Here is a 27,420-nt window from a genome sequence, read left to right as displayed (position 1 = left end):
AGGGCACCAGGGGAGGCCAGAAAAGAGCAGGAATTGTCCCAACTCTCCTTGCTGGAGGAGGAGAACCTGGGCTGGTCCTTGTGTTGGCAGGACCCCGTGGCTCAGACAATGGGGCCGTGTCTGTCCCCCACCATGATGGTGGAAATTGGTTTTCTCCCTGTAATTGCCCTTCTGTTCACAAACACTGATGTGTGCTTTTAATCTAAATAACTTTTACTTTAGGTTAAAGGCAAATGGCAAATCAGGAGAGAGCCCAAGTGAAGCTGCCACGAGGCACAAGACTCATCTCTCTCCCCTGCCATGAAACGAATTGACTCCCACTCAGGGACAGCTCTTCCCTGGAAGGACCTGCACTGGAAGTGGTCCCAGGGCCATTAAGTCCAGGGCTGATCTCTACATGAACTGAGACGGTGCCAAATTGTCCCCAGCAGTCCATCCCTGCATCCCATTCCTGGAGTATTCCCCACTGTTGCGTTTATTGCTTTGGAGCAAAAGCCACCAGCTGTGTCCTGCTGCATGAAGAGAGCAGGAGAAATTAAAGGCACAAACGGCGATGGAGCAGCTCTTGTTGTGGGGACAAAACTCACAAGGAAAAGTGTCCAGTCCCTGGGTGAAGGAAGACCCAAATCCAGCCCTGCCTCCGAGAAAACTCAGGGATTCGCTCTCCTGGTGAGACAACCTGAGCTGTGTAATTGTCCTCCCGTTTACATCCCCGAGGTGCCAGGTCCGTGAGAGGCAGAGAAAAGGGACGGTTCCCAAGAGAAGAAGGGTTTTAAGAAACGTAGGGTCAAATTATCTTCTTATGCAACACCGCTGCAACTCAGAAAATCTAAAGCTGCAGGACATAAATCAACCACCAACTGCCTGGGGTTAAAGAGAAACTTCCTCTGGTAAGAACCTATTGCATAAGTGCCTTAACGGGAGCTCCTGCCTTCTGAAATCTCTGTTAGGAAGGGGTCACTGGGCTACAGGGCTGCCTCTGGAGGATCCTTTCTGTGCCCTTTTGCTCTGATCCACCTTTTGTGTCCTCCTCCAGCCCACGAGCATCAGGGGAGGCACAAGGGCAGCAGGGCTCAGCTCTGGGCTAAGGCTACAGTAAGGCTCGGCTCAGGCCAAGCTCGGTCTCTCTCCAAGCCCTGCACCAAGGACCAAATTGAAACAGGGGAAGTTTAGGTTTGCTATTGGGAAGGAATTCTTCCCTGGGAGGGTGGGCAGGCCCTGGCACAGGGTGCCCAGAGAAGCTGGGGCTGCCCCTGGATCCCTGGCAGTGTCCAAGGCCAGGCTGGACACTGGGGCTTGGAGCAGCCTGGGACAGGGGAAGGTGTCCCTGCCATGGCAGGGGTGGCACTGGGTGAGCTTTAAGGTCCCTCTCAACCCAAACCACTCAGTAATTCTACGATTCCCTGACTTTACCACCTTCCCCGTCCCCAGCTCTGACTCAGGTCCTGGAAAATTTCAGTGCCTGAACTGTTCTGAGCCTTCCTGGGCTGGCTACTGGACACCAGCTCCAGAGCTGCCCAGCAAAGTCTCCGTCCTCGAGCAGCTGCTCCTGCCTCCCTTCCCATCCACCCCCAGCCCTTCAATGAGCTCAACTGATTCCCATCAGCCACTTCTGGCTGAAACTCGGATTATTCACATTTTAACCCTTGCCTTGCTCCCCCCTCCCATAAATACGACAGAAACCAAGAGAAATCACTGCGAGGAGCAGCCACCAGCCTGGGGAGCTCCAAGTCATGCCAAGAAAGACCCCGGGGAGTTATGGAAAGCCGGAATTCGGGTGCTCCCGCTGTGCCACGGGGTCCGAGCGGCCGGAGCCGAGGCCGGCGTTGCCGCGCTGTTTGTTTGGTGACTGTTCTGCCACGGTTATTTTTAGCCGGTGACGCCCGGGGTATTTCGCTTCAGGACGTCCGGTCTGAGCCTCTTTCTGGGAATCCCACGTTCTCTAATTGTAAACAGCCCCATTCAGTCGCTCGAGAGCGCGAGAGGCCCCGGCTTGTGTCAGGTGTGAGTCAAACAGGAAACTGCTGCTGCTGCTGCTGCTGCTGCTGCTGCGCAGGAGAGAGGGGTTCAGCCACGAAAAAGTGCCCTGGATCAACCGGCAGCACCCAGCCCCACAGCCCTGCCCTGCCCGAGGCACTGACCCCGCTGGGGTGCTCAGGGTGCTGCCCAGGGGATGCTGCCCACGCCGGGCTTTGGTTCTGCACCTCCTCCTCGGCCGGGTTTCCTGCAAGGCCCAGCAGTGCCTGTGCCACCCCGCTCTGAAAGACGAGGTTTGGCTGCTTCTGAGGCCCCAGCTGCTGCTTTGGAACGTGTTGTCACTGTGGGAAAAGGGCTCTGGAGCATCAGAAAGCTCCAGCCCAGGTTGGACGGGGCTTGGAGGAACCTGGGATAGCAGAAGTTGTCCCTGCCCGTGGCGGGGCGTGGAACAAAGCGGGGCTGGCAGTGCCACCCTCCCGTCCCCGCGGTGCCAACCGACCCCTCGCCCCGCTGCAGCCTCCCCCCCTTGCAGTGGGTGTTTTGGGGTTAAAAATAGACTCCAGATTTCGGTTGGTAAAGGCGGAGGCAGGGAGCAGGAGCTGTTTATCAGTGCCAGGGTTTCCCCTGAGACACTGAAATGACTCAGATAAGAGATGGGCACAACGTGCACATTCCCTGCCTCGGGCTGGTGCCAGTGCTGCTGCTCCCTCCCAGGAGCTTTTGCCGGGTGCTGAGGTGTCCTGGAAGTCACGGTCCCTGCAGATGCTCCATGGAACTCATGTTCCTACCAGACTTAGATGCCTTGCAGCATCTTACTCTCGGCCCCTTTTGGAAACGTCACTCTCTGCTGTTAATCCATCCTGTCCCAGCCACAGAACCATGGAATGGTTTGGGTTGGGAGGGACCTTAAAGCTCCCATTCCACCTCCTGCCATGGGCAGGGACACCTTCCACTATCCCAGGCTGCTCCAAGTCCCAATGTCCAGCCTGGCCTTGGACACTGCCAGGGATCCAGGGGCAGCCCCAGCTTCTCTGGGCACCCTGTGCCAGGGCCTCAGCACCCTCACAGGGAGGAATTTAAAGGAGGAGGTTGCCTCTCCTCGGGGTGTTCCAGCCCACAGCAGAAAGCTCAGAGACCAGAAATAGCTCAGGAGACATAAATCAGCCTCATAACCCCAAGAAGCAGGTCCCCGTTTCCCCACCAGGGAGTCTCGGGCCAGGCAGCCGTGACCGGGGGGGTTCTGCCGGTGCCGGGGCTGCGGTTCCTGCTCCGGCTGTTTCTGCTCCATTGCAGAGATGTGCTATAAAACCTTCATTTCCTGACACACATGGGATGAGGCCAAGGGGTCGTGTTTTGGACAGCCTGGCTTTTCCATGGCAACCGGCGGTGATGTCACCGACCGACGTGCAATGATCCGGAGGGGCCTGGGGAACGGAGAGCTCTCCAGGAGCGGGGCAGGAGAGGGGGCTGAGGTGCTGGGGGACACGCTTGCACAGGGCTGGGGCTGCATGAGAGCAGCCCAAGCAGAGTTTTCCTTGGATGGCTTCGAGCACAAGTCGCGGCCCAACTGCGCCGGGGCTGGAGCAGCTGCAGCTGAGAGCGTCCTGCCCTCTCCTGCTCCTCCTCCAGCTCCCAGCCCTCCCTCTGTGCACCCCCAGCAGCCAAAAGGCCCCGGCCAGCTGCTCTTGCACAACTCTGGCTAAAGCCTCCGACCATCTCCTCTGCTGACCGTCCCCTCTCCGTGCAGGGGCGTTCGCAGGATTCGGGGCTGTGAGCGGCTCTGCTCCCCCTCCCCGGCCTTTCCCCTCCTGCTTTGTTCCTGCAGCCGCTGCTTCTTGCCATTACAAACCCCCTCCCCACGGGGGACCCCCGTTACAGCAGCCAGATAATTAAAACCTCGGGCACAGCAGTTCTTTCTGCTCACGGTCACATCTGCTGCCCCGGGGCTCCCACGGCTCTCGTGCCGCAGTGTCCGTCTGTCTGTCCGGGCTTCCTGTGGCTGGAGCCATCTGATACTGCAGCACTTCACCTCTGGGCACGGTGCTGAGTGAGAGCCTGTCTGGGTTTGCTGCTGGGGGATGAACACGCTGGGTAACAACATCCCCGTGAGCTGCGCGCTGCCAAGGAGCCGCGGCTGCGCCTGTTTGGGATTCGAGGGGAAAGCCTGAGCGTCTCTTCCACCCCAGAAACACCGGCACGGCTGTGAGCCCTCGGCTCGAATCCCATCCCTGACTCGTCTCTGATGGTTTGTGGGACTGACCTGGGCACGTGGGTGGAAGGGAGCTTAAAAACCATCCCGTTCCACCCCTGCCATGGGCAGGGACACCTTCCCCTGACCCAGGTTGCTCCAAGCCCCAGTGTCCAACCTGGCCTTGGACACTGCCAGGGATCCAGGGGCAGCCCCAGCTGCTCTGGGCACCCTGTGCCAGGGCCTCAGCACCCTCCCAGGGAACAATTCCTTCCCAATATCCCCTCTAACCCTGCCCTCTGGCAGTTTAAACCCATTCCCCCTTGTCCTGGCACTCCAGGCCTGTTTAAATGGTCTCTCTCCATCTTTCCTGCAGCTCCTTCAGGGACTGGAAGACAACAGTCAGGTCACCCTAAAGCTTTTTCTTCTCCAGGATGAACAACCCCAATTCTGCCTAAAGGTCCTCCTAGCACAGCAAGGACACAAGCAGGTAAAGCTGGCAGGGGTGACCCAGGTATGGTTTAAGTCCTTGTCCTGCCCTGAGTCTCCGTGTGACATCAGGCAAGTGGTTTGAATGACCTGGGACATTCCTGACTCCTTCCTGGGCAGCATTCCCCTGAAAAAACCCAGCAAAAACGTTCACTTCAAGGAGCACCCCAACAGAACCAGAAGATCTGAGGCTAAATGGACCCATTTTCATCAGACAGCATCCCCCAGCCTGCTGAGTGCCAACTCCAGGCCCTCCACACGTCCTTCCCACAGGGACACAACACCACCAGCGCCGCTCACAGGGGAAGGGAAAAAAATAAAAGGAAAAAAAGAGAGAAAAAAACCAAAACAACACCGCGTAAAACCTTCCAAAAATGTTGCACAAAAAGTGACCACTCAGCAGAGCGAGGTTTCCTGCGCAGTGAGAGTTGGCCGGGGACAGAACAGGAAATCACTGCTTCCTGCCTGCAGAGGAAGCGCCTATCTCATGCCCGTGATCAAAAACAAACAGCACTTCAATTAAACAAACAAAGGCCCGAAAACTTCAACAGCTCCAGCCTGGGTCGGCTCCAGCCACAGGGAAATGCGTCCAAAAATAAGAGGCTTGTAACCTTGAAAAGGCCCTTCATGCCCTTCCCCTCGCTGCGCGGGAAGCAGGCGGGACCGGGCACTTCTGGGCTGTGATGCCACTCCAGGGATGTGGAAGAGAGTCCCGCTCTCGGGTTTGGGGAAGGAACACATCTGTCTGTCCGTCCATCCATCCATCCATCCATCCATCCATCCATCCATCCATCCATCCATCCATCCATCCATCCCTCCCAGTGTCCATCCCTCCATCCAGCTTGGGGTCCCCCAGGCCGAGCCCCAAAGCTCCAGGATTGCTCATTCCCCACATGTCCAGTGCTCTGGGCTTTTCCAAAGCCAGGCTGGCTGGAAAAACTTCCCTCCCAGCATGGAAGTGAGCACAGAAAGGAAGAAATGAAAGAGCTGAGGTTGTCCTGGGACTGTGTTTGCGTCTCCCCATCCCCCAGGCGGGACCTGGTGACCCCGAGGCTCCATCTCCTCCTGCTCCACCCTCAATCCAGGGGTGCAAGGGCAGCCCCTCAAACCCCACCTGGCTCTGCTGTAGGTTTGTACCACGATGGGTTTTACAGGCACAAGGAATTCTTCTCCCGTGAGTTTTGCATTTAAAAGGCGCCAAAACAACAGCGAACCAGGTCCAGCTCCAGACCGAGGGAATAACAATTCCAGAGTCACCGACAGCCAGTTCCAAGGATGGGGGAATGCGTGTGGCCACGAGGGTCTTTCTGTGTGGCCACCACACAAAACCTCATTATTAAGCAGCTTGCTGGTGATCTGAGAACCATCAGGTGCAGCCACCAGCGAATGCTGAGCTCAGACGGGATTTTTGTTGCCTCACCCGTCTGGTTTGTTGGGACAATAAATAACCTTACCTGTTTCCTGGCTCTACGGCTGCTCGCTGGTTTTATTTGCTTTGAAGGCAAACTTCCTGATGAATTAGCCAAGCCTAATTAATATTTTTTTAAGGTGCATCTTCCTGATGATGCAAACACGAAGCGTGGCTCTTTCTGTCCAGCAGACAGAGACCGAGGGGCAGACGGAAATAAGGTCATGGAATGGTTTAGGTTGGAAAAGGCCCCCAAGACCATCGAGTCCAGCTGTTGATGTCACAGCTGGGCAGCTGTTGCCTCCCATCCCTGGGCACCATGAGGGTGGTCAGACACCTCCCATCACCTCAACCCCAGTGTGCCACCAACTCCACGTGGCCATTTCCAAGCGCTTTGCCCCAGTTTCCCATCCGCATGTGACAACCCCGAGCTCAGCTTCACCAGGGGAATGTGGCCGAAAAGCCAAGGACGATGAGTGACAGAATCTCTGCAGTCCTTCAAGATGCCAAGAAGCTCCCTCAAGTGGGACCCCGAGTGTTCCCAGGGATGGGAGCCCAGCAGGGACAGCACCCGAGGTCCAAGCACCAGGACATGGTTTGAACCCAGAGCTCCTGTGCTGCAGGAAAGGCCTCTGTGGGTGTTTGCCCCCTGAACACTCTCATCTGAGGCTTTTCCAACCATGTCTGGTCCTTCCCACTGCAGCACCTCAGCCGTGGCCTGGTGGATCCAAGCGTGGCTGATGCTGTTCCACCCCTCGCTGGAAAATCCCTGCAACATCCCTGGAAAGTTGGTGGCTAATATGGAAATGCTGGCCCATTTCCTCATTGTGCAAGCGCCAGGAGCACGGATGAGCTCCTGGAGGCTGCCAGGAGGGGACCAGGGCACAGAGGTGGGGGGACTTTCAGTGGTGGTGAAGTTCTCGTTGCCTCCTGAAAAGTGAGGGAACACAATTCTGCCTCGAAAAAGCTTCATTAAGTCTGAAGGTTTCATCCACATTTCTACCTGCTGGAGAAATGCCCATCCCAGAGGGAGCACAGCCGTTTTGGGGGTTCCTCCAGCCGTGGACCTGAGCTCTATTCAGTGTCAAACCTGGACACGCTCATTGCACCCCCCTCATTCTGCTACTTTAGAGCCCAATTTTATCCACGTCCTTCGGCTCAGTCCATGGGATTTAAGGTCAACCTGTCACACACCTTAAATCCCACAACTCCCTCTCCGTTGTCAGAGATACCAGAGAATGACCAAAATTGCTGGATTTAGTAGAGATCAAGAGCAAGAGACACAAACAAACACAGCCTCACTGGGACGGAAGGAAAACACCCCAGGTAGAGCAGAAATGGGATTTTATGGAGGGAAAAACCCAAAACTCTATCAAACCTACTCCGAGTTTCCCCACAACAGACTGCACAGGCTCTCTAAGTGACTTTGCACAAACCACGAGCTCTGCAGGTCTCCTAAAGAACTTCCAGCCGTGTTTTGAGCAGCTTTGTGCTGCAGAACACAGGAGAATTTTTAGATTCATACCACAAGAACACGCCGTGCTCCAGCAGCTACCTGAACCGACACAGAGCCCCAGACGGTCTTAGTGAAGGCCTAACGAGCAATAAAAATGTTCTTTTATGCCTTGTTTGATCATTCCCTGTTTACGAGGCCCAGGATCCCGTGTTTTATCACAGACAGCAGGCACTGGGGACGCGCGGGATGAAGAGGAGAGACTCAAAGGCGGGGGGACGCCGAGACACGGGGGCCACCAAATAACAACATCTGGGCTGTGTTTGGCTGCGTGAAATCCACTCCTCAGCCTGGGGCTCATCCCACTCCGGCTCTTTGATCCACCGGCGCTCCACAGGCTCCCGTGCGAACCAGTTACGGTTTCCTGGGAGGGTAAAGGGAGGGATCCCGTCCTGGGAGATGCACATCCAGCAGCAGCTTCACCACTTGTCCCAAATCCCCCTTAATTAGCACGCGCCAGGCTGCTGCCGAGGCGTCCCGGGTTTCGCCTCCTGCTTTTTGTGCATGAGACGATCCAAGCAGATCCCTGGGGCAAAGCCAGAGCCCAGACAGCGCTCACACGGCGCACGCTGCGCCTCTGCCCTCCTCCTGCACCCGCACGACGCAGCCCGAGGTGTTTCCCCCCCAGCGCCATCCCAAATTCCACTCCAGCATCCCCGGGACTGCGCAGCCCCGAAGCCGCGGGGAAGATCTTCCTCCCGCAGCTCAGCTCAGTCACGCCTGATTGCATCATGTTTGTTTTCCTTTGCCTTTGAGGTCAGGATTCCTCCCACCTTGGCCAGAGCCAGGTTTTGCCCGGTCTGACACGGCGGGGAGCCTGTGGTGACCCAAATCCAGGGACGCGGCTGGGTGGCAAAGCCTTCTCCAGCACGCGTTCGATGGGAACGGCATCCATGGGGACAGCGTCCACGGGGACAGCGCCAGCACTTCCTCGGGTGGTGGTGGTTGGGTTTGGGGGGATTTTACACTCGCAGCATCTGCTCCTGCTCTACCTGATCCCTCCGGAGCCGGGGACAGGGAGAGGAGCCGGCGCTGCGGGAGCGGCCGCGAGCGGACACCGGGAACGGCCGCGCCGCAGATGCGGGGACCGGCAGAGCCACCAGCAGGCTACTCACCCCGGCTTTGTCCTTGCATCCAGAGGAGTTAAAGCCCTTGGAGAGGAGGTCTCATTGTTCAAGCTGTGCTTAAGGGAGGCAGCTGCTTTCTTTATATCTCAAGATTCACTAAAGTTCAGGAAGAGAGAGAGAGAGAGAGAGAGAGAAAGAGAGGGGACGGCAAAGGGGAGGGACTGAGCGCAGGGCCCAGAGGCCGTATAGAATGACAATGGAAGGAAATGCTTTATCAAACCTAGAAAGCCAACCCTGCCCTGGGAACACAGAGGGAGGAAAAAAAAAAAAAAAGTAGAAAAAAACTTGCAGAAGAAAAGCGAGTTCAGCTGCCCCGGGTCCCTCCCTTGGCAGCGGAGCCCTCCCCCCCAGCCCCTCACTCCCAAACACAATGCGAGCACCGGTGGAAGTCGTCAGGCTCAAACACTTTTTTTTTTCATTAAACAGAGAGAAGTTTCAGTTCTTAAAAAAAGAAAAAAAAAAAATAAAATCCGACAACCAAACCCTGCCCGGGAATGGGAATGTGACGCTCTTCCCCCTCCCCCGGCTGCAGCCGTCCAAGTTTCTATGAGTCAAACGTTTGCAATGTGTTACCGAAATGTTACCAAGCTGGAATGCAGCATCCAGAGGGTTCAGCTCGTAAAACTTTTGTTTGTTGGCCGGGAGAAAGTGTCACCGGCACAGAACTCGGTTCTTCCTCTTCTTCCTTTTGTTTTTCCTATCCCGGAGAGGGTTAAGTGGTTGTGCAGCGCTGACACCCGATGACGGTGGCATTAACCCAGCGCTCCCGGGCCCAGTGGGAAGGGAAATTGTGCTGTTTAGTGAGAAACGAAGGGAAACGGGGCAGTCTGAGAGAGCAGGTGGGAAATGAGGGCCAGAGAGAAGTAAAAATGTACAGACACTAAATCCCAGAATGGTTTGGGTTGAAAGGGACCTTAAAGCTTGTCTTGTTCCACCCCTGCCATGGGCAGGGACTCCTTCCACTAAATCGGGTTGCTCCAAGCCCCATCCCAGGGCACAGCCAGGGACAGAGCTCAGCTCCTGAAGCACAACTTCCCAGACACGAGCGTTGGGATTTTGGGGTGAGAAAAGCGCCGTTTCCTCATCTGACAGCCCTTAGGTTTGGCCTGAGATGGGAACTTCCACCCAAGACAGCGACTTCCTGAGCCCAACTTCTTCCAGCAGCGTCTGCTCTGGCTCTGCACAAATGCTGAGGGACAGGGACAGCATCATCCGCTGGATCTGCCGGCACCTGGGGCCACGGCTCAACAGCTCTGCAGCCCTGAGCTTCGCTGCCACGGCGGGAGCACAGCCTGGAAGAGCTCACGAGGATGATGAGTGAAGAAGGAAAGCAGGAGAGTGGGGGGAACACCGAGGGACTGTCCTTCAGTGCTTGCAAGCCTGAGCCTTTTCAGGAGGTGGCTCCTTCCACCTGGAATTCCCACCCCCAGAACCTTCCCAAGGGCGTAGCCTTCACCTTCGGGGTTCAGCTCCTGGAGGAGACAGTGATCTCTTCCTGCCTCACCCCGAGCCCTGTCCAACAACAGCAGCTGGCCTAACGTGGGACTGGCTTCAGGTTTTGCCTCTGTCCGAGGGAAGGAAAATCTCCGGCGGCCAGGAGGATCCTCCCAGGAGCCTTCCAAAGGGACGGACTCCACCTCTTCCGCTGAGGCTGCCCCGCTTTGTGCGGAGAGCGCACAAACTCTCCCCAGAGAGGAGCTGGGCTCCCCGCCCCGCTCCTGGATTGCAGGATCACAGAAAACCTGTCCTGGCAATTTCCAGCCCGAGCACTAATTATCCTTTCATGCCAATGGGAACAATGGCAGTGGAAAAGAAGGACCGCGGTCATCCTTCTCCCACCTCTAAAAGCCAAGTGATGCCAGCCCTGGAGAAGTCCCGCGGGTGAAAAAAATTGTTCACGGGATTTTTCTGACGCTCTTCTCAGATAAAAGAACCTGGTATTCTGAAACAGCAAAAAAAAAAAAAAAAAAAAAAAAAAGAGATAAAAGAAAGATCACAGGGAAAGATGTGAGGGGAAAGGCATCGGCCGTGGGCAAGATGTGCTGGGGAGGGAGTTTGGCCACCAGCCAGGCAGGACTGAGTGCCCAGGACAGGGTCACTCCTGCTCCAGGGCTGAGCCAGGTCCTATAATGAGCTACAAACTTTTGCCTAGTTGGATCTTTGCGTCATTTGCATGTTAGGTGTAAGGACAGGCAGGAACTGCCAAAAGCAGAGCTGCTCAAAGGCCAGGAGGAGATAAGAGACACTGCCCTGTTTAACAAAGAGACATTTCCAGACCTGAGGAAGTGAGGCAGTCCTGGCTAATTAAGATGACTGACCAAAGCCTCCCAGGAGGAAGAAAGAGGGTGGAAGATTAAAATCTTTGTGTTTCAAAGGTGAAGAGACCAGAAGAGCTCACCTGGGAAGGTGAAGGTGTCCCTGCCCATGGCAGGGGGTGGGACTGGAGGGGCCTCCAGGTCCCTTCCAACCCAAACCCTTCTGCGATGAGCAGGGTCCTGTTCATATGCTGGAAAATCCAGGCTGCTCTTTCTGCCACCAGCGAGGCCAGAGCAGGTCCCAGATGGTGTTTAGGAGCGTAAAGGGGCAGATGGATTTTGGAAAACCTTTGGGTAACAGTTTGAGCTTTGCTGAAAAGCCCGGTGACTTTGTCTCCTTCAGGACCTCCTCCCTTCCAGCCCAAGCTGGTTGTGCTGCTGGGTCCCAAGCCCAGTCACACCCATCCCACCTGCCCTGACGCACTGACAAGAGCCCCATCTTCGCTCCCAGCAGCCACAATCCTGCTCCCACATCCCCCGAGATCCCCTCCCTGCCCGAGAGAGAAGGGAACTGCCAGCAGTGCCCTCAGACACAAAGCAGAGCAGCCGTGGCTGGAGGAGCAGCAGCACGAGCAGCAGACGCCCGAGGCACCAAAGGGGAGCTGCCTCTCCATAGAAGGCAGGGAAGGAGCAGGTTTGTTTCTGCGGGAGGAGAAGAGTTATGGCTGCGAGAAACGGCGGCTAAAAATACCCCGAGGACCCGAGAGAGCAGGAGGTCACTTGGAGAGCGCGTCACAGGTGCTGGTGCCCCACGTCTGGGGCAAAGGTGGCAACGCCACACGTGTGGCACCGTGGCCTCCTCACAGCCCTGCAGGGAGGGTGTTCAGTGCACCCAAGGAGCAGAACTGGGGTGCCCCAGACCCACAAACAGAGCCCTGCCTCGTGCCCGTGTTTTAGGCTCTGAACGCAGCAGCCCGGCTCAGCCTCTTTGTTGGCAATTAGGGCACGACCTGAGCCCCAGCTGTGCTCTGCAGGTTCTTCACACCAGTGCTGGGGTTGTGCAGGGAACGGAGATATCGACCCCCACGGGGACTCGGTGCCCCTGAGGCCAGGCAAGGCCTCAGCTGTCCCCAGTTCTCTGTCCACGTGACAAACACTGAGAACGTTTTGGATATGAAATGTCCGTGCCCCTCACTCCTGTGACCCCAGAGACCTTCCCGGTGGGATGCACTCATTGCCCAAGAGCAACCCCGGATTCCTGGGGGGATGTTCCCACTGGCAGCCACCACGAGCCCCAGAGGGGAGCACGGCCAGGTTAAATTCACCGTTCTCCCAGCTCTGAGCTTCTGAGGATGGGGGAGGCATCACCAACACCCACAGTGCTGCTCCACATCACACCAGCACCACCCTGGAGACCTCACCCCACCAGCAGATCTGCTTGAACCATTTCCCATCTTGAGTTTCAGGCTGGAGAAAAGGCATTTCAAATCATTTCTCCTCTTTTGAAGGGGCCGGTCCCTGCGGACGACTCTGCAGCGAGGGCGTGAGGAGGATCTTGCCTGGCCTCGGTCCCAGTAAATCACAGTTCAGAGACAGCCAAACTCCATTTTATGATTATTAACCCCAGCCCTGCTCATTTGTTTGGCCTGTCTGAGGCTATATATAGTGATGGGTGCAGGCATGGCCAGGGCAGAATTGTGTGCAGCTGTTAAACACAGCCCCCCCCACCTTCCCAAAAAAATGATTTATTAAAAAAAACAATTAAAAAAACCTAACAAAACAGGACCACTACGGTTGGGAAATGAGAAGCAGCTGTGAAGAGGAGGGATGAGGTGTCATACAGGGAGGCCTGACTTCAAAATTTGCAGGAAATGTATGAGAAATTTCCCGGTCACTTTTGTAATCCGTCATCCCCTCTGTGTCCTGTGGTGGCTCTTGGCTCCTGTCACAGCCTGTGAGGCCTGTGAGTGCCAGGGCCAGGAGCATCTCAGGCTGGACTCAGCAGGGATACCCACAAAAGCGGCTGTTTGCTCTCACATTGCCATCAACAACGTCCTGCCGTGCCTTTGTGACAGACCCAAATCACCAGAGATGGATTAAATGTCACCAACAGGCAGGTGCTGAGCCGAGGGAGCTGCAGTGCTGCTTCTGGGAATTTCAGTAATGGAAAGCTTAGAAGAGTGGTGGTGAAACCCTCTGAACATTCTCTGAGGGAGTGCAGGACAGGACTGGGATGGAAAAACAGAGGTGGAAAACCACAGAGGTGCCTTGCTTGAGATCAGTGTCCTCTTCCTGTCCCCTCCAGCCACAGGTCCTGGCACAGAGCAGCGGGAGAGGCTGCTCTTCCCCATCGTGGTTCGTTTTGGAGCTGCCAAAGAGGGGTAAACCAGGAGAGGTGAAGGGGCTTGGAGCATCCCGGCCTGGTGGGGTTGTCCCTGTCTGTGGCAGGGAAGTGGAATGAGGGCAGCTTGAAGTGCCCTCCAATCCAAACCATTGTGGGATTCTGTGACTTATTCCACGTTGCTGGAGGAGTTCAGAGGTGGAAGGAGTATTGTAGGGGAGGAAAGGGAGTGTGACCTACTCTGGAGGCCTGATACCAGGGAGAGTGGCACTGGTATGGAGGAGACCCAGGGCTGGCCCCCATCTCTTGGCTCCTCACCAGTTTTCCTGCCTGGTTCTAACGGCAGTGCTGGCACCTGAGCCACGGCTCCAGCAGGTGCTGCAGCAGTTTAACGTTTCGTCTGGAGGCAATGCCAGGGCCCAGCTCATCCCCTGCCTTGGATACGGATGCCAGTGCACCAGCCGGCCAGCTGAACCTGGGTGTTGACCTGGAAAGCATCCGCAGGTGGAGTCTGGGGTCCGTTCCTGGTGTTACCCACCAGCCTGCACCCTTGCCCTTCCACCCTTGCTCGCAGCTTCCTGTTTGCCCGGCGAGTTTTGGGTGAGAACAGCCCGGCTGGGTTTGTTTTCATGCAGCACAGGCTGCTCTCAGCGAGGCAGAGGGAGCTGGCTTCCCCCGGGCTGTGGTTTCGGCAGCTGCCGGCCCCAGGCCCCGCCGCAGTCAGGTGTGCAGCGACCGCACCGCGCCGGGAGGAGCAGAGGGGAGCTGACATCAAGGTGCTCATCTGCAAAGGAAGGGGCTCCCAACTGAAGCACCGCCTGCGTGGTCGGCTTGTGGCAGCCCAGCCCAGCCCTCCCTGCCACCATCGAACTCGGCCCCACGCTCCGGGTCTGCACCTGCTGCCTCCGAATGCTCCTCCCAGGGACAGGTCCTTGTTCTGCTTTTCAGCCAGACACGGGCAGAGGTCTGGGATGGAAATGGGAGGGCAGATTCCCTATGTAGAAGGCGGATTGTCTCAGGCTCACCATCATTTTCACTCTTCCAGGGTGGCAGGAGCTGTCAGTCTCCCTCCGTGGGCCCTGGGGAAAGAGCGCTGCAGTCACAGGATCGCAGAATCCCTGAGGCTGGAAAAGCTCTGCAGGATCATCGAGTCCCCACCTTGTCACCCAGCCCAGAGCACTGAGTCCCACCTCCAGTCATTCCTTGGGCATCTCCAGGGATGGGGACTCCAAACCTCCCTGGGCAGCACCTTCCAAGGCCTGAGCACCCTTTCCATGGAGAAATTCTTCCTCTGGGTCCAGGCAGAGCTCAGCAAGGCTGTGCCTCCTGCCCATCTCTAGCCAGGACCTCCATGTCCTGCTTTGGGTCTCTAAGCCCAGGTGGTTTTCCTAAAGAGAAAGGAGAGCTGGGACAGTGGCACAGCCCTTGAGAAACTCTGGCTCTGTGCAAACACGTTTGAAACCCAGAACTTCTTTTCCATCCCAAATTTGCAGCAGCCTGTAGGGATTTAAGCCCTTGTTTTGCTGCTCCATCTCAATCCCGTGTGCAGGCAGGAGAGGGAGAATCTGGGGAGAGAATCTGATTCACTGTGCAAATCCCCAGATGGGAGAAGAAGTTTGATTTACTGAGGCCAGAGGTAGTAAAGAGCTTGGACAGGAATTTGCACTAAACCTTTGACACACAAGACATTTCTCTTTCAGGCCAAGACAAACAAAGGAAGGAAGTGTCTGGGACTTTTAAAGCGACCTAGTGGAGACAGGTAAGGGCAGATAAGGGCTGAAGGAAGAGTGGGTTGGGCGAGGGAAGTATCCAGTTTTACAGATTTGTTGGAATCCTGAGTGCTCTGCAAATCAGGCTGAGGGAGGCGAAGCCGCCTGGGGAAGGGCCCTTTGCAGAGGGAGAAAGAGGCCGAACGTCCCCGAAGTGCTGAGCACGGCCTTTCTATTCGCCCCCCGCCTTTTCTCCACTCACTGTGCAAAGTTCTCTGTGCCTGAGGCTGGCAGGGTTTCGAGGCTCATCAGCTGCCCTGCGCAGTCTCCTGTCAGACCGTGCCGGGCTCAGGTGCTGGGCCAGGGCTGCCCAGCCCATCCCTGACACATCCCACGGTTTCTCGGCCTTAGCATTGGTGTAAAAAGTGTCTTTGCCCCTTTCCGGCACTCCTGGAATTAAAAAAGCAGCTGGAGCTGTTCCTGCCCTGCCGAAGGGAGAAGAACGCTGTGTGATGGAGGGACTGAAACCACCCCACGTGATAAAAAGCAGCTCTTCCCTGACACCATTCCCTGTCCCCACAGCACTTGCACGGGGACAGGAGGGATTCTCGTATTTCCAGGGCTGGGAATGGGAGCAGCAAGGAGCCTTCTGTGGGACAGCAGTCAGGAAGAGGCCTGGCTCCCCTCTGGCTGTGGCATCTCTGCCTGACTCCGCAAGGGCATCCTGCAGGGAAGCCAGGCCTCCCCCCAGCCCGGCCAGCAACGACTTTTCCCGGTATAACATCCCTGATGCCTCATCCCTGTAAAACAGGACTGCTACAAGACTGTCCCAGCTGACAGATTTAGAATGCCAGGGTTAACCCTTGCCTGTACAGGGTTAATTTTCCTCTCAGGGTTTCAGTTTCTCCCTAGAGTCACCTGGGTGGTGACTCCACAGGTCCCCTGCATGAATCCCTCCGGGAACATTTTGCTCTTTGACCTCGAATCTTTCCCTTCTCCACTAAATTGCTCCAGCTTCCTTTTAACTCTTTTTCCTCGTTCAAGATCCAACATAGCAAGACTCAGTCGCAGCATGAGGAGGCCCTGTGGGACCCCCAGAAGGGATGGAGGATAACTGGTGAGATCCCAGGGCCAGCAGGAGCAGGGGTGCCCTCAGTGCTGTCCCCACAGCACTGCCACGCCGCAGAGTCGCTGACCCCCATCCTTGGTCTTATCTTGCAGGGAGTTTTGCCTACTGTGACTCATTAAACAAACGCCCAGGGGCTGCTCTCCCTGGCCAGGACTCCCAGGGCCTGGACCAAGCCTTGGATGGGGTTCCTGAGTCTGAGACTGTGAAAACAAAGCTGCTGCTTTCTGGGTTATTTATAAAGCAAGCTGGACAAATAAACCTTTCCTACCCAGAACGGTCAAGGCTATGAATCCATAGTTCTCCTTTCCTACAGGGACCTTGTTTGTGACTCATTCCCGGCAGACCTCGGGGGCTCCCAGTGCATGAGCTGGGAACGAGGAGCTGCTCACAGCAAGGAAGGGCTTGGCCGAGGCAGCTGAAGGCTCCCGAGCACGGTTCACCCTCCTCCGTTACTATTAAGCAAAGACCTGCCCAGAAAAGCCATCTGTGAGACAATCAGATCCTTTCCAATCCCAGAAAACCGCCTGGAGCACCATCTGGAGGCAGCTCCTGGAAGGTGGGAAGGTGTGGGCAGAGCATCTGTCCCACCTTTCCCGGGATGGGGCCGGAGGTGTCCCTCTGTCACCTCTGCTGGGGTGACGCACCCATCACCGGGACCCTCCGGGCTGGGCAGGCCCCATCCTGCTCCCATCCCACCAGGAGCTATCAGGACACAGCAGGAGCTGGGATTCGAGGTCCCTGAGCAGCAGATCATCATCCTGTTCTGGCTCTCTGGGACCAGGTCTGTTCCTGGATATTCGGCCCAGCCATCGGCTACTCTGGGAGGTGGCCCCAAAACGAGGATTTTTCACACTCAGTCTCTCCTCTGTCCCTGGAAAGCAGGAAGGAGCCCCTCGGATCATGTTTTTTCCCTCCAATCTGTGCATTTACAACCACGGTGTAACTTCTGGCCCATGTTTCTCTGCTCTCCATTAGTTCTTGTCGCTGGAGTGCAGACGGATCTGCCTGAAATTAGGGAGCTCTTCTCCAGGAGTCCTTGGCTGGTTCGTGCTGGGCTTGATTTGTTATCAATTTTTCAAAGATTTTCTTACAAGAACCAGTCTGACTAAAGTATCTTCTGCTGGGTTTGACCACAGCTTTGTTATCCCGCTCCATCTTTCCGATAACACTCATGCAGCGCCGGGTGCCATTTCTCTCTGGTCTCTGGAAGTGGAAATTATGATATTTTTAAATTCTGCTGATGCTGAGAAGAGCTGTGATTTCTAAGAAGTGATGCTATGCATGCCCTGACACGTTTCACGGCTCAGCACTGAGTGAGCCGTGCTCTGCAGCTCTCACTGAAGAGCCTGGAATTGGTTGGGTTTTTTTTTGCAGGGATTTGCTTTCTGTAATCTGATCATTCATGTTGTTCACAAAGACAACTTGATTTTTCAATACGTGATCCGCTTCCTCCACGGCTGATCGAGGCTTCCTGCTCAAGGAGTTGACTCTTCGTTGCCAATTTCTGAGGAATTCTCACCAAACACGGGCTTAGAAAACATTTGGGTGCAGCTCCGTGGCTGCTTTGGGATGCCCACCCCGGGCAGCTCAGGGCGCTGTTTAAGGCTCAGTTTAAGGCGCAGTTTAAGGCTGGTGCATCTCTGGGTGTTGTTTTTCTCTTCATGTCCTATGTCCACAGGATTAAGCACTTCCTTCCCCTTCGGCCCTCGAGGCTGTTCTCAAAGCTGGGAGCCCGGGGGCTGCTTGAGCAGGGCCTCCCTATCACCAGAATCTGCTTATCTGCAGCTCAGAGGAAATTCTGCTTGGCTGCTGTGTTCCAGCTCCGGATGAAACGATGAAATGCCTCCTGTGCGAGGGGCCGGGGAGCTGCTCCCCAGGAACGGCGTCTGGGAAAGCAATCAGGGGCTCTGCTTTCACGGGGTCAGCGGCCACGGGGCCAAAGTCAGCTGGTGCCACGGGACTCGTCCAAGCCCCTCAGGGCAAGAGGTTTCAGGATTTTGGAGCTTCAGAGAGAGGGAGGCGAGGGACTCGATAAACATTTAAGTGGGGAGAAACATCTCGAGACTGAAACATCAAATAAAATCCCGTCAAATGAAATATGATCACAAGGACTGGATTAAGCCACTAGAAAGTCTGGGCAGGTTTAAGAGCTCACTTGTGTGGAAAAGGGGGAGTTTGGTGTTTTCAAGTGTTTCTGCACCACTCACAGCATTCCCCAGAGCCTGGAGCGTGCTCTTGCTGCTAAAAATAAACCACTCAGGAAGGCTCCGCCAGCCTTCTCAGGGCTTCAGGTGCTCTGAGCTGAAAAAGAGGAGGAGAAGCCACAAGAAAAGAATGGATGAGGCTGTTAGACGTGCCTGGGTGAGAAATGGCCACCTCCAGCTCTGCTTGACAGAGGAGTGAGCAGGGAGCTCTCATCTCACTGGCAGTAATTATAGTTTATAGAAAACAACTCACCTCTGTCACTTCGTTTCCCGAAAGCTGATGGAGGAAGACTCAGAATTAGAGGGAGAGAGAGAGAGTTTGTTTTCTCTTTCTAGAAGACACTGCATGTTTTTATTCTCCCTCTTCTTTGTGCGTGTGTTTAGATAAAAGTTGGGACACAAAGACTTGGCTGGATTGGTGCCAAACTAAAGCTCAAGAAAACAAACTTCAACCTTCAAGGCCGAGAGGTTCAGTGGGTCGTCAAAGCCGGTCCTGCTCGCACAGGAAATCACATCATGTAACCTCTTGTTTGGGACTTTGGCAAAGGATAAAATCCTTCTCAGAAGGGAGCGCTGCCATTTCGGAGAGCAACAGCCCAAGAGAAACACATCATTTGAGGGAGCAGGGATTTTTCAGGATCTCTCTGCTCCATCCCTGGTTGGGGGAGCAATTATTTATTTCATGGCAATTAAAATTATCTTCCTTCCCAAACTATCTACAGAAGCCTCCATCAACAGAGGCGAGAAGGAAATATTCTCCTGCCCAATCCAGGACCTGTTTCACCATTCCCAATCCAATTCTTTAACCTCTCAAAACCATACTTTACTTCTCCCCCTCTGCTCTGCCAGGAGACCACGGGTGATTCTCCTCTGTGCAGGGCTTGTCGCAGTCTTGGATGCGCTCTGGAGTGATTTTATCCGAAGCGTTTCTTTAGCTTTCTCATGGGCCATGTGGAACACTATCAAAAGCCATAAAACTTTATGTATTTACAGCCTCTTCTGGGAGCACGGCGCTCAGAACATCACTGTGGATGTAAATTAGCTAAATTATCTTTGCTTGGGATGGTTGGATCTCGCCCAATTGCCATTGTAGTTTCTCATTCTCTTTGGTGCTGACAAACAACGCCTTCAAGTGCTTGTTCCGCCGCTCTCCCAGATCCCAACACCAAATAATTCTCTCATCTTCAGCCTCTGTTTTAAGAGAAACCTTGGGCATTTTTCCTTGACCATCTTTCATCCTCTCTGGGTTAGTGAAAGTTTCCTTCTTGTCTTTCTGGCACCTTCTGAGTGAATTGCCCAAATCACCTGACAGTGTACAATGAATTCTAGTGCAGCTCTACCCTGTTTTTCCCCTTACTATATTGAAATTTCTCTCCTCTGTCAATTATAATCCTCATCTCACCTCACCCTTTGAAGTTTTGACACATTTCAGCCTTCTTGGCATTACCCTCCATCCGCTTCTTGTCTGGAGAACGACTGAGATCCACTGATTCCTTCCACACACAGAAACTCCTCCATTAATTACCAGTGAGAACCAGTGCTGCTGAATCTTATCCAAATCTGAACACCGCAATTTTTCATTACTTTTATGCCACGATTGTAGGGCCACGTCCCCCTTTGGGCCAGCTGCTGGAATCAGAGGATCTGATTTTGTACTCTGGCTTTCATTTGTTAACAGCACTGAAAATCCCATGGATTCTCTCTACCCTCTCCTGCTGGGGCTGGTCACCGCCTCATGGGTCATTTCTGGAGTAAACAACAGCCATTCTCCCCACTGTGGATCAAAAGGGAGAGTTAAGAACTCCCAACATCCCAGCCTCTCCCAGAGCTCGTGACCAGGGTGTTGCTGCTCTCCCTGCCCCAGATCAGCTCTGGGGCTTCCCAGCCTGGCTGAGCAGCAAATGTTCCGGGCTTATCGCCCCATCAGAGCAGTTGGAAGACAGTTGAGTGTCTCTCGGGGTGCTGATAGCAGGGAAGGCTTTGCTCTCGGAGATAAGCTGCCCTCCCGTTGGTATCTCGGTGTCTTCCAGACCTTCCAGACACACCCTCGCTGTGTGGGGATGGCGAGGAGCCGGGGCTGGGGCTGAGGACAGTTAACTGAACCCCTCGCTATCATCTGCGCTCTGCTCGCTGGAATCGCTCCTCTCGTGTTGATCGAGCCTTTGCAGTGACCTCATTGCCTCGGCAAGCTGTAAACAGGCAGGCAAAGCCTCACGTTCTTGGAGATGGATTAATTCAGGAGAGAAAGGCGCTTCGGGCAGGTATGCGAGGCTAAGGTTTTGAAATGCACAACAGCTCAGTTTCTGCTTGAGCGGCTGCCCAGCTCTGGCTGCAGGTTTTGGGAGAGTCTCATAAGCATCCCCTGGCCAGTTTGGGGGGAACGGGGAGTGTATGGAGCGCAGCTGTTCCCTGCCAGCTCCAGCCAGAGCTCCCTGCGTCACCCCACGGCAGCAAACCCAGGCTCTGGTGGTTATGTGGCACCCAGCACTCAGGTATGGGCAAGGCTGAAAGTCCAGGCCGCCTCTATCTGGAGGAATCAGGAGATGCCAGTGCCACCATCAGGGTGAGGAAGGACCAGGGTGTGCACAGAGGCTGTTCCTCGCTGCACATCCAAAGCGTTTGGAACCAAGGAGGGCAAATACGGGGCTGAGGCAACAACGTTGGTCTCACAGTTTCTGTATCTATTATATTTTAAAAGTTTCCTTTTTCATTTTAAACGCTGCCCAGTCCTTTCCTTGGGCCGTGCTCCGCTCAGTTGTGAGAAGGATGATCACCCTCCCCAGGCAGCAGACGCTCTCTAAGGTCCCGCTCTGCTTTCCCTCCCTGTTTTCGCCCATGGGAACCCACCACTTTCCCAAATATAGACGTATTCATCCAAATAAAGGGGCGGGGGTAGGAATATTGTTAAAAAATCATCCAGCTGCGAGGCAGAAATCTAAAAGCGGTGCAAAAGCATCGCTCTTCTCCACAGGCCGGGGAGAAAACGGCGCTGCAACACCCGAGCAGCATCATCCGTGGAAAGCCTCTGCCATCTGCTGGCACCGAGTCCTGCAGCACCGCCTGTGCTCGGGAGGGTCGGGGGACGGCCAGGAGGGGAAAACGGGCATCTCTGAAGTTCATAAGCCCTTTTCTAGGAGAAACATTACCTGTTTCGGTCTCATCAAAAATACCGAGGGCACAGAATGGTTTGCATTGGAAGGGACCTAAAAAATCATCCAGTTCCACGCCCCTGCCATGGTTCCACCTTCCAACCTCCCACTGTCCCAGGCTGCTCCAAGCCCCAATGTCCAGCCTGGCCTTAGACACTTCCAGGGATCCAGGGGCAGCCCCAGTTTCTCTGGGTGACCCGTGCCAGGGCCTCAGCACCATCACAGTGAAGGATTCTCTCCTCAGCTTTCCAAGCAGGTGGAGACCCCAGCCGTTTGGCCAGGGATTTGTACAAAGCCATGAATTAACACCTCTGTGCAAGGACCAAGAGAGTGTTTAAAGTCTGCTTTTGCCACCTTCTTTCCCTGGAGAGGTTTGTACACCCAGAGCAGAGCAGCGAGTGCACCCAAGGGCAGCACCGGGAGCAGCACAGCCAGGGGGAGCAGAGCCAAGGGGAGCTGAAAAGGTGCAATAGAAACTCTGAAAACACCTTTTTATTTCCTGCCTTCTTACTCGTGGAAGCCTCACCTGTACCTGAATTCCAGTTAAGGAAGTTAGACACAATTAGCAGAGAAAGAACTCAGATGTTCAGCCAGGATTCGAACTTTGTCAGGGAAATTCTGTGGCCACACCTCGAAGTATTTTTAGTTCTGGCCGTTGCCACTCAGATGGAGCTTCTTGAAGCTTCCCAGCGTGGCAGGCACCATTTCCAGAAGAGCATTCCCAGGTTCTGTCTTTCCTGCTCCATGGTGCAGCTCACTCTGGTGGTTCAGAGCCCCTTCATTGTGGCCCAGAATCAGCTGAAGGAACTTTATAACAAACAGGTATTTTTCTGGACAAATAAACCAGGATTTCCTTTCAATCAGCTCAGAATTTGATCAGCATTATTTGATGTAACAGAATGTTTTGAAGCCAAGGACTGTTTTCAAACCACTAACAAAAATATTTGTATTTTTTTTTCCTCTGCATCTCATTGCAGCTCTTTTGCTTTTCCTTCCCACCATTTATCTTTCACAACACCAAGCCTTGCTTGCACTTCCTGTTTGGCTGCTGGTTGGTAGTTTTCTCATTTGCTGTTATTTTTGACTTCCATCCAAGCTTTGTATGATATTAATAGCTGTTGCACAGAACTGTAATCATCCTCAAACCAGCCCTAATATTAGCAGAAGTAGCCAAGAACTGTTGTCAAGGCCTGAGGGATTGGAGCAGTGAATTTTCTCCTCCATCCTGCCCCTTCTGCCCCAGCCCAGGGAGCCAAAACATCTGCCCAGCACCCAACTCGCCCAGCCACATCCTGGCCACCACTGGCAAGAGAGAAGCAGCCTGGTCGAGCCCAAATGTACAGAAAGATGCTGAAAGAAGATGCTGATGTGAGGATTCAAGAATTAGACGTTATTGGTTGTCTAATTAATGCTTCAGCCTAATCAAGATAGAGCAATCACTCATTGTTCATCCAGCAGTGCTAGCACTCAGAGCCAAATTACTCATTTTCTATTAAAGGTTGTCAGCAACGGAAAAAAATAAGCACAGAAGATAAAAGCATCTACCCTGCTCTTCCAGCAGTAAATTCTCCTCCTTCCTTTGCACTGCTGCAGTGACTCATCAGCATCCTGAGGGGGACATAGTGATAGGTTTTTTCTTTTTTGCTGGGAGGAGTGGATTCTAAGGCTGGTGGCTTCTTCCATCTCTGTTTAGAGTCTACTTGAGGCTACTTTTTTAAAATGTATTTTTTGCTACTCTCTCCACTGGAATCTTTCTTCCCAGGGCTGCAATCCCCCGTTACACCCAGATAAACCATAAACCATAAACCATGTGTCCTGCATTTTACCTCTGTTTTTTTCTGTCACTTCACTGGTTTCTGTCACCTGCCCAAACCTCGATGGGCAGCAGTGGATTCCTGGTGAGTCATGAATACCCCTGGGGCCATCCCAAGCTCAGCATCCTGCGCTGTGCCGGCAGCTCCTGCTCCTTAAGGAAGGACTTGGGATTTACCCCAGGGACACTGCTGCACCTCACACAAAACTGTGCAAGTGCAATTCCCATCCCCTTTTTGCGGGGCAGGTGCTGTTACAGGCAAAGAGAGAAACTTCAGCAAAGCTGCCAGGGCAGATCCAGACGAGCCTTGGGGACAAGGTGCTGCAGAGCCACATGGAGCCTTTGGCTCCTCACTGATAAGGGTGGTGTTGCATTTCCTTTCTGCAGCCCGGCATCCTCCATCATCTTACACCAGCTGCTTCCTAAGAGCTGTAACACCAAAGTCCTTTTCAGCAGCAAGAAGGACTCTAGCAGGGAGTTCAGACCCTGCTGCTCTGAGCACAGGGTTCCCTATCTTAGCTACCCAGATCCCAGTGTCATTTTATGAACAGAAGGTGATAACTTCAGGGACAAGGAGGGGATAGTTTCTTTTTGGTTTAAGCACTTTCATTTTCGTTTCATCCTAGACCAGTGGTTTAGTCAGACTCCACGCAGGAGAGAACATCCCTATTTAAGGCTCAGTCCATAGGTTACAGACTGTCCTAGCCAGGGTCTGCTGCAGTGTGGAAGAGGTGCAGCCGAGCCATCGTCCCTCAACAGTGACGCGACGCCCGCAGCAAAAATGAGGTGAGTGCACAGCATCCGTTCTTGTCACAGCTCCCACAGCGACGGGGCGTGGGGGGGAGAAGGCTCAGCACAACATCCTGGCTCAGAATCTCACCTTGGTTAAGGCTGGAAAGGTCCTCTGAAGGTCGCCTTGTCCAAGGCACCCAGACAGCTTTGGAGTCTGAGGATGGAGACTCCACAACCCTTCCAGGAAAACTGTGCAAGGACTCTCTTCTCAGTTAAGTTTCCTGATGTCCAGATGGAGCTTCCTAAGCTTGTTTGTGCCCTGGGCACCACTAAAAGAGCCTGACACTTCTTTGCACCCTCCCTTCAGGTATTTCTACAGCTCTATGATTCCTCTGAGCCTTCTCTTCTCTGGGCTGAAGAGTCTCAGCTCTCTCAGCCTTTCTTCGTGGAAGAGATACTCCACTCCAACATTTTCATGACCTTGTTGGGCTCTTTGTTGTGCCTTTTCCTCATCCTTCAGCTGAGGACACAACCCCTGCTTCCTCCCCACAGAAGGTGAAGTGTGGGTGGGGCTGGCTCTACTCTCCCTTTTTGCAGTCTATCCCAAGGCCTTTGTCTTAGGTAAGAGAGCAGCCCTGGCTCCAGGCACTGGTGACTTCATTGCTGGCTTGCTGTTCTCCAAAGGGAAGGCTCACACATAGTTCCCTGAGAAATGGGCTGATTTGAACAATTTGCAGGTTCTTTAGTAGCCTGAGTGCAAGGGATGTGTTGAGCAACTAGAGACAGCCCCCTCCTCCACCTCCCTTCCTCTTTTCTGCTCTCCCTGGGGTCCCCACCCTTCCTTAACTCACCATTTCCTGTTCATAGCAAGGAGCAGCTGAAAGAGAAGTTGGATGCCCTTCAGTGTCACTTCACCTGGAAAATGGGTGTCAGCTCTTTCAATCCTCCACATATCCTGCAGAAGTTGGATGTTGAGCTCAAACACACGGCCCACCAGAACCAGGTGGCCCTCCTGGGGCTCCAGGCCTACCTGCACCAGCTGAACAACCAGAGCACGGAAGCTCTGCGAAGCCTCAGAGCTGCTGAGGAGCGCAACAGGGAAGAGGAGCAGCCGGCATCTACTGCTGGCTCTTTGATTATCTACGGGAATTATGCATGGATTTACTACCTTCAGGCCTCCTATCAGGAGGCTGAAAGCTGCCTGGAACGAATTCAGCAGCTCTGCCCAACTCCTTGGGATGTGCGGCTGATCCCGGACATCCAGGCCCAGAAAGGCTGGTCCCTCCTGGCTATCAGAGCCCGGAACGGGGAACGGGCAAGGGAGTGCTTCGACGTGGCCTTGATGCTTGAACCAGAGAACAGATCTTTCCGTGCCGGGCTTGGAATGGCTCTTTATTCCTCCTGTGTTTTCTTCCGGCAGCCTGATATTGCAAGTGAAGCCATAATCGAGTTGGAAAGAATTGTCCACGAGCAGCCAAATAACTACAGAGCCAAAATATATTTGGCCAAGCTACTTGAACAGTTAGATAGGGAAAAATCAATTGGCTTGATTGAAGAATGTGCAGAGAAAAGCTCTGACCCCGAGGTCCTCAAATCATCAGCTTTGTTCTGGATGCCACAGTCGACAGAGCGAGCCTTTGAGATCCTGCAGCGAGCCCTGCAGCAGGACCCAGGTTACCACCTTCTCTACCAGGCCTTGGCCAAGTGCTACAAGCAACAGTGGCTTGAAGCAAAGCAGGAAGACAAGAATAATATACTGGATGCAGCCATCAAGGACCTCCAGCAAATACTTCAGAAACGTCCAGACCTTGACCTTACACTTGTCAAGCTGCAGTTGGCAGAGTTCATTGGTGAAAGAGACCCAGCACAGGAAGAAGAGATGTACAAGGAGCTGCAGGAGAAAATCAACACCCTAAGCCTCAGGTGCCGTCAAGCCCTGAATCTCCACTGGGGAAAGTTTTTCCTCTACCGGAAGAGATCCCTGGATATGGCAAAAGCCAAGTTCATGGCTGGTTACAGCATTTCCGTGCAGACAAACCAGAGGAGGGAATGTGACCGCAAACTGAGAAAGGTGGCTCAGCTCTACCAGCGCAATGGGGACGCCGCCGCCGCCGAGGCCATCCTCCGCTTCCTCAACGAGGCTGACTGGCACCTGCCTACGGAACTTGCTGCACTCAGTTTAGATGATGGGGAGAGCCCCAGCCCCATCAGAGAGTAGGGCATGGCTTTTTCCAAGGCTAGAAGGCCAAAAGGACCGTCCTTCTCTGCACAGCAAGCCCATCCCTCACGTGGACATAATAGTTCTGTCAGCTCCTCGCATCGTCCCATTGCTCATCCATCAAACCCAGGCCCACCCGTGGGTAACCAAGTGCCCAAAGCTTACACACGCTGCTGTGTCCTGCTTCTGCCAGAGGGAATGAAAACAAGGGTGAAGAATTTGGCATACAGGGTCTGAGCACAATCTTCTGCAGGCGTGGACCCGTGGCTCTCCCCTGGAGCTGCTGTTGATCAGAACTGAATGCTGATTAGGGCAGTGTGAGAAATCAACTCGTCAGTTATAAGAATTCTACCATTTGTAACGAACCAGGAGGTGGATTCCTCCATAAGATCACTGAAGAATCATGACGAGGGTGAAGCCTTTCTGTATAGGACACAGATGGTCACTGGCCTGTGCAAATGCATCACATGCTGCTGATTAAGGAGCCCACAGGAGAGATTTGATCTGCAGTAATTTCAGAAGCACATGCATCCCTGCCCCTGCCTGGGCATAAGCTAGGAGCTTTCTTGCAATGGTTTCTGCTAGGAATGACATTTTCATCCCTGGTTCTGGAGTCTCAAAGTGAGGCTTTTAACATTCTTTGATCAATAAATATTTCAGTGTGATTTCTCCTTGTTGGTGTCTTCTTGCAGCCTGAAGCATCCAGACCATAGAATACCAAAGATCTGCCCTCTCCTCACGGTTCTCACCCTCCATCCCCCCAGGCCCTTCCTCTGCCGTGTCCTTGTACATCCCGCCTGGATCCCTGCTCCCCAGTCACATCCCCAGGCACTGCCAGGGTCACCTTTGTGCCCAGCAGGACCTGAGTGGGGGTGGCTTCCTTGGGTGTCTCCAAACCCTACCTGTCCCCACAGAGCAGTGCCACAGAGACCAGGGCAGATGTCCCTCAGCAGGTCCCACTGACAGTGACCTTGTTTCTGCTCCAATGAGGAACAGGCAAGGACCTAGTCTGGGAGAAGATGCTCCGGGAAAGGACCAAGCGTGCCCATAGAGAACACACCTTAGTGCCCCTCTCATGCACATCTGGTGTGTCTGAGAACCCCAGAGGCCAGAAGCACCCCCGTGCCCAGGGGCCCCAGCAGTGGGTCAGCACCAGTGTACAAACACT

At 54.2% G+C, this 27,420-nt stretch overlaps 2 protein-coding genes across 3 annotated transcripts in view; one reads left to right on the top strand and one right to left on the bottom strand.

Annotated features, from left to right (window-relative positions):
* Positions 1-8,823, bottom strand: part of HDAC7 (histone deacetylase 7) — a 55,885-nt gene extending 47,062 nt beyond the window's left edge. The window contains exon 1 of the mRNA XM_068997707.1: positions 8,691-8,823. Within this exon, the coding sequence (XP_068853808.1) occupies positions 8,691-8,709 (19 nt within the window). The 5' untranslated portion in view covers positions 8,710-8,823. The remainder of the gene's footprint in view (positions 1-8,690) is intronic.
* An 11,648-nt stretch (positions 8,824-20,471) lies between these two features.
* Positions 20,472-26,904, top strand: LOC138099984 (interferon-induced protein with tetratricopeptide repeats 1-like). Of its 2 annotated transcripts, XM_068997634.1 has the most exons (3): positions 20,472-20,601; positions 23,929-24,088; positions 24,902-26,904. In XM_068997634.1, the coding sequence occupies exons 2-3, from the start codon at positions 24,084-24,086 to the stop codon at positions 26,250-26,252; spliced, it is 1,356 nt and encodes a 451-aa protein (XP_068853735.1). In that variant the 5' UTR covers positions 20,472-20,601; positions 23,929-24,083; the 3' UTR covers positions 26,253-26,904. The 2 variants fall into 2 exon arrangements, with proteins under 2 accessions (XP_068853735.1, XP_068853734.1); XM_068997633.1 differs by lacking the exons at positions 20,472-20,601; positions 23,929-24,088 and adding an exon at positions 24,108-24,589.
* The last annotated feature ends 516 nt before the right edge of the window (positions 26,905-27,420 follow it).

This window comes from Aphelocoma coerulescens, chromosome 29 (assembly GCF_041296385.1).
Source record: "Aphelocoma coerulescens isolate FSJ_1873_10779 chromosome 29, UR_Acoe_1.0, whole genome shotgun sequence".
NCBI classification, from domain to species: Eukaryota; Metazoa; Chordata; class Aves; order Passeriformes; family Corvidae; genus Aphelocoma; species Aphelocoma coerulescens.
Note: the sequence above shows the minus strand (reverse complement) of the source record. Positions and strands in the feature narration are given on the sequence as shown.

What these genes read in the sequence shown, in the direction of transcription:
- LOC138099984 (XM_068997633.1), top strand. Translation starts at nt 24,510, where the DNA reads ATGACCTTGTTGGGCTCTTTGTTGTGCCTTTTCCTCATCCTTCAGCTG. An exon ending in CTGCTTCCTCCCCACAGAAG is followed by an intron (nt 24,590 to 24,901) that starts GTGAAGTGTGGG and finishes TCCTGTTCATAG; the next exon opens with CAAGGAGCAGCTGAAAGAGA.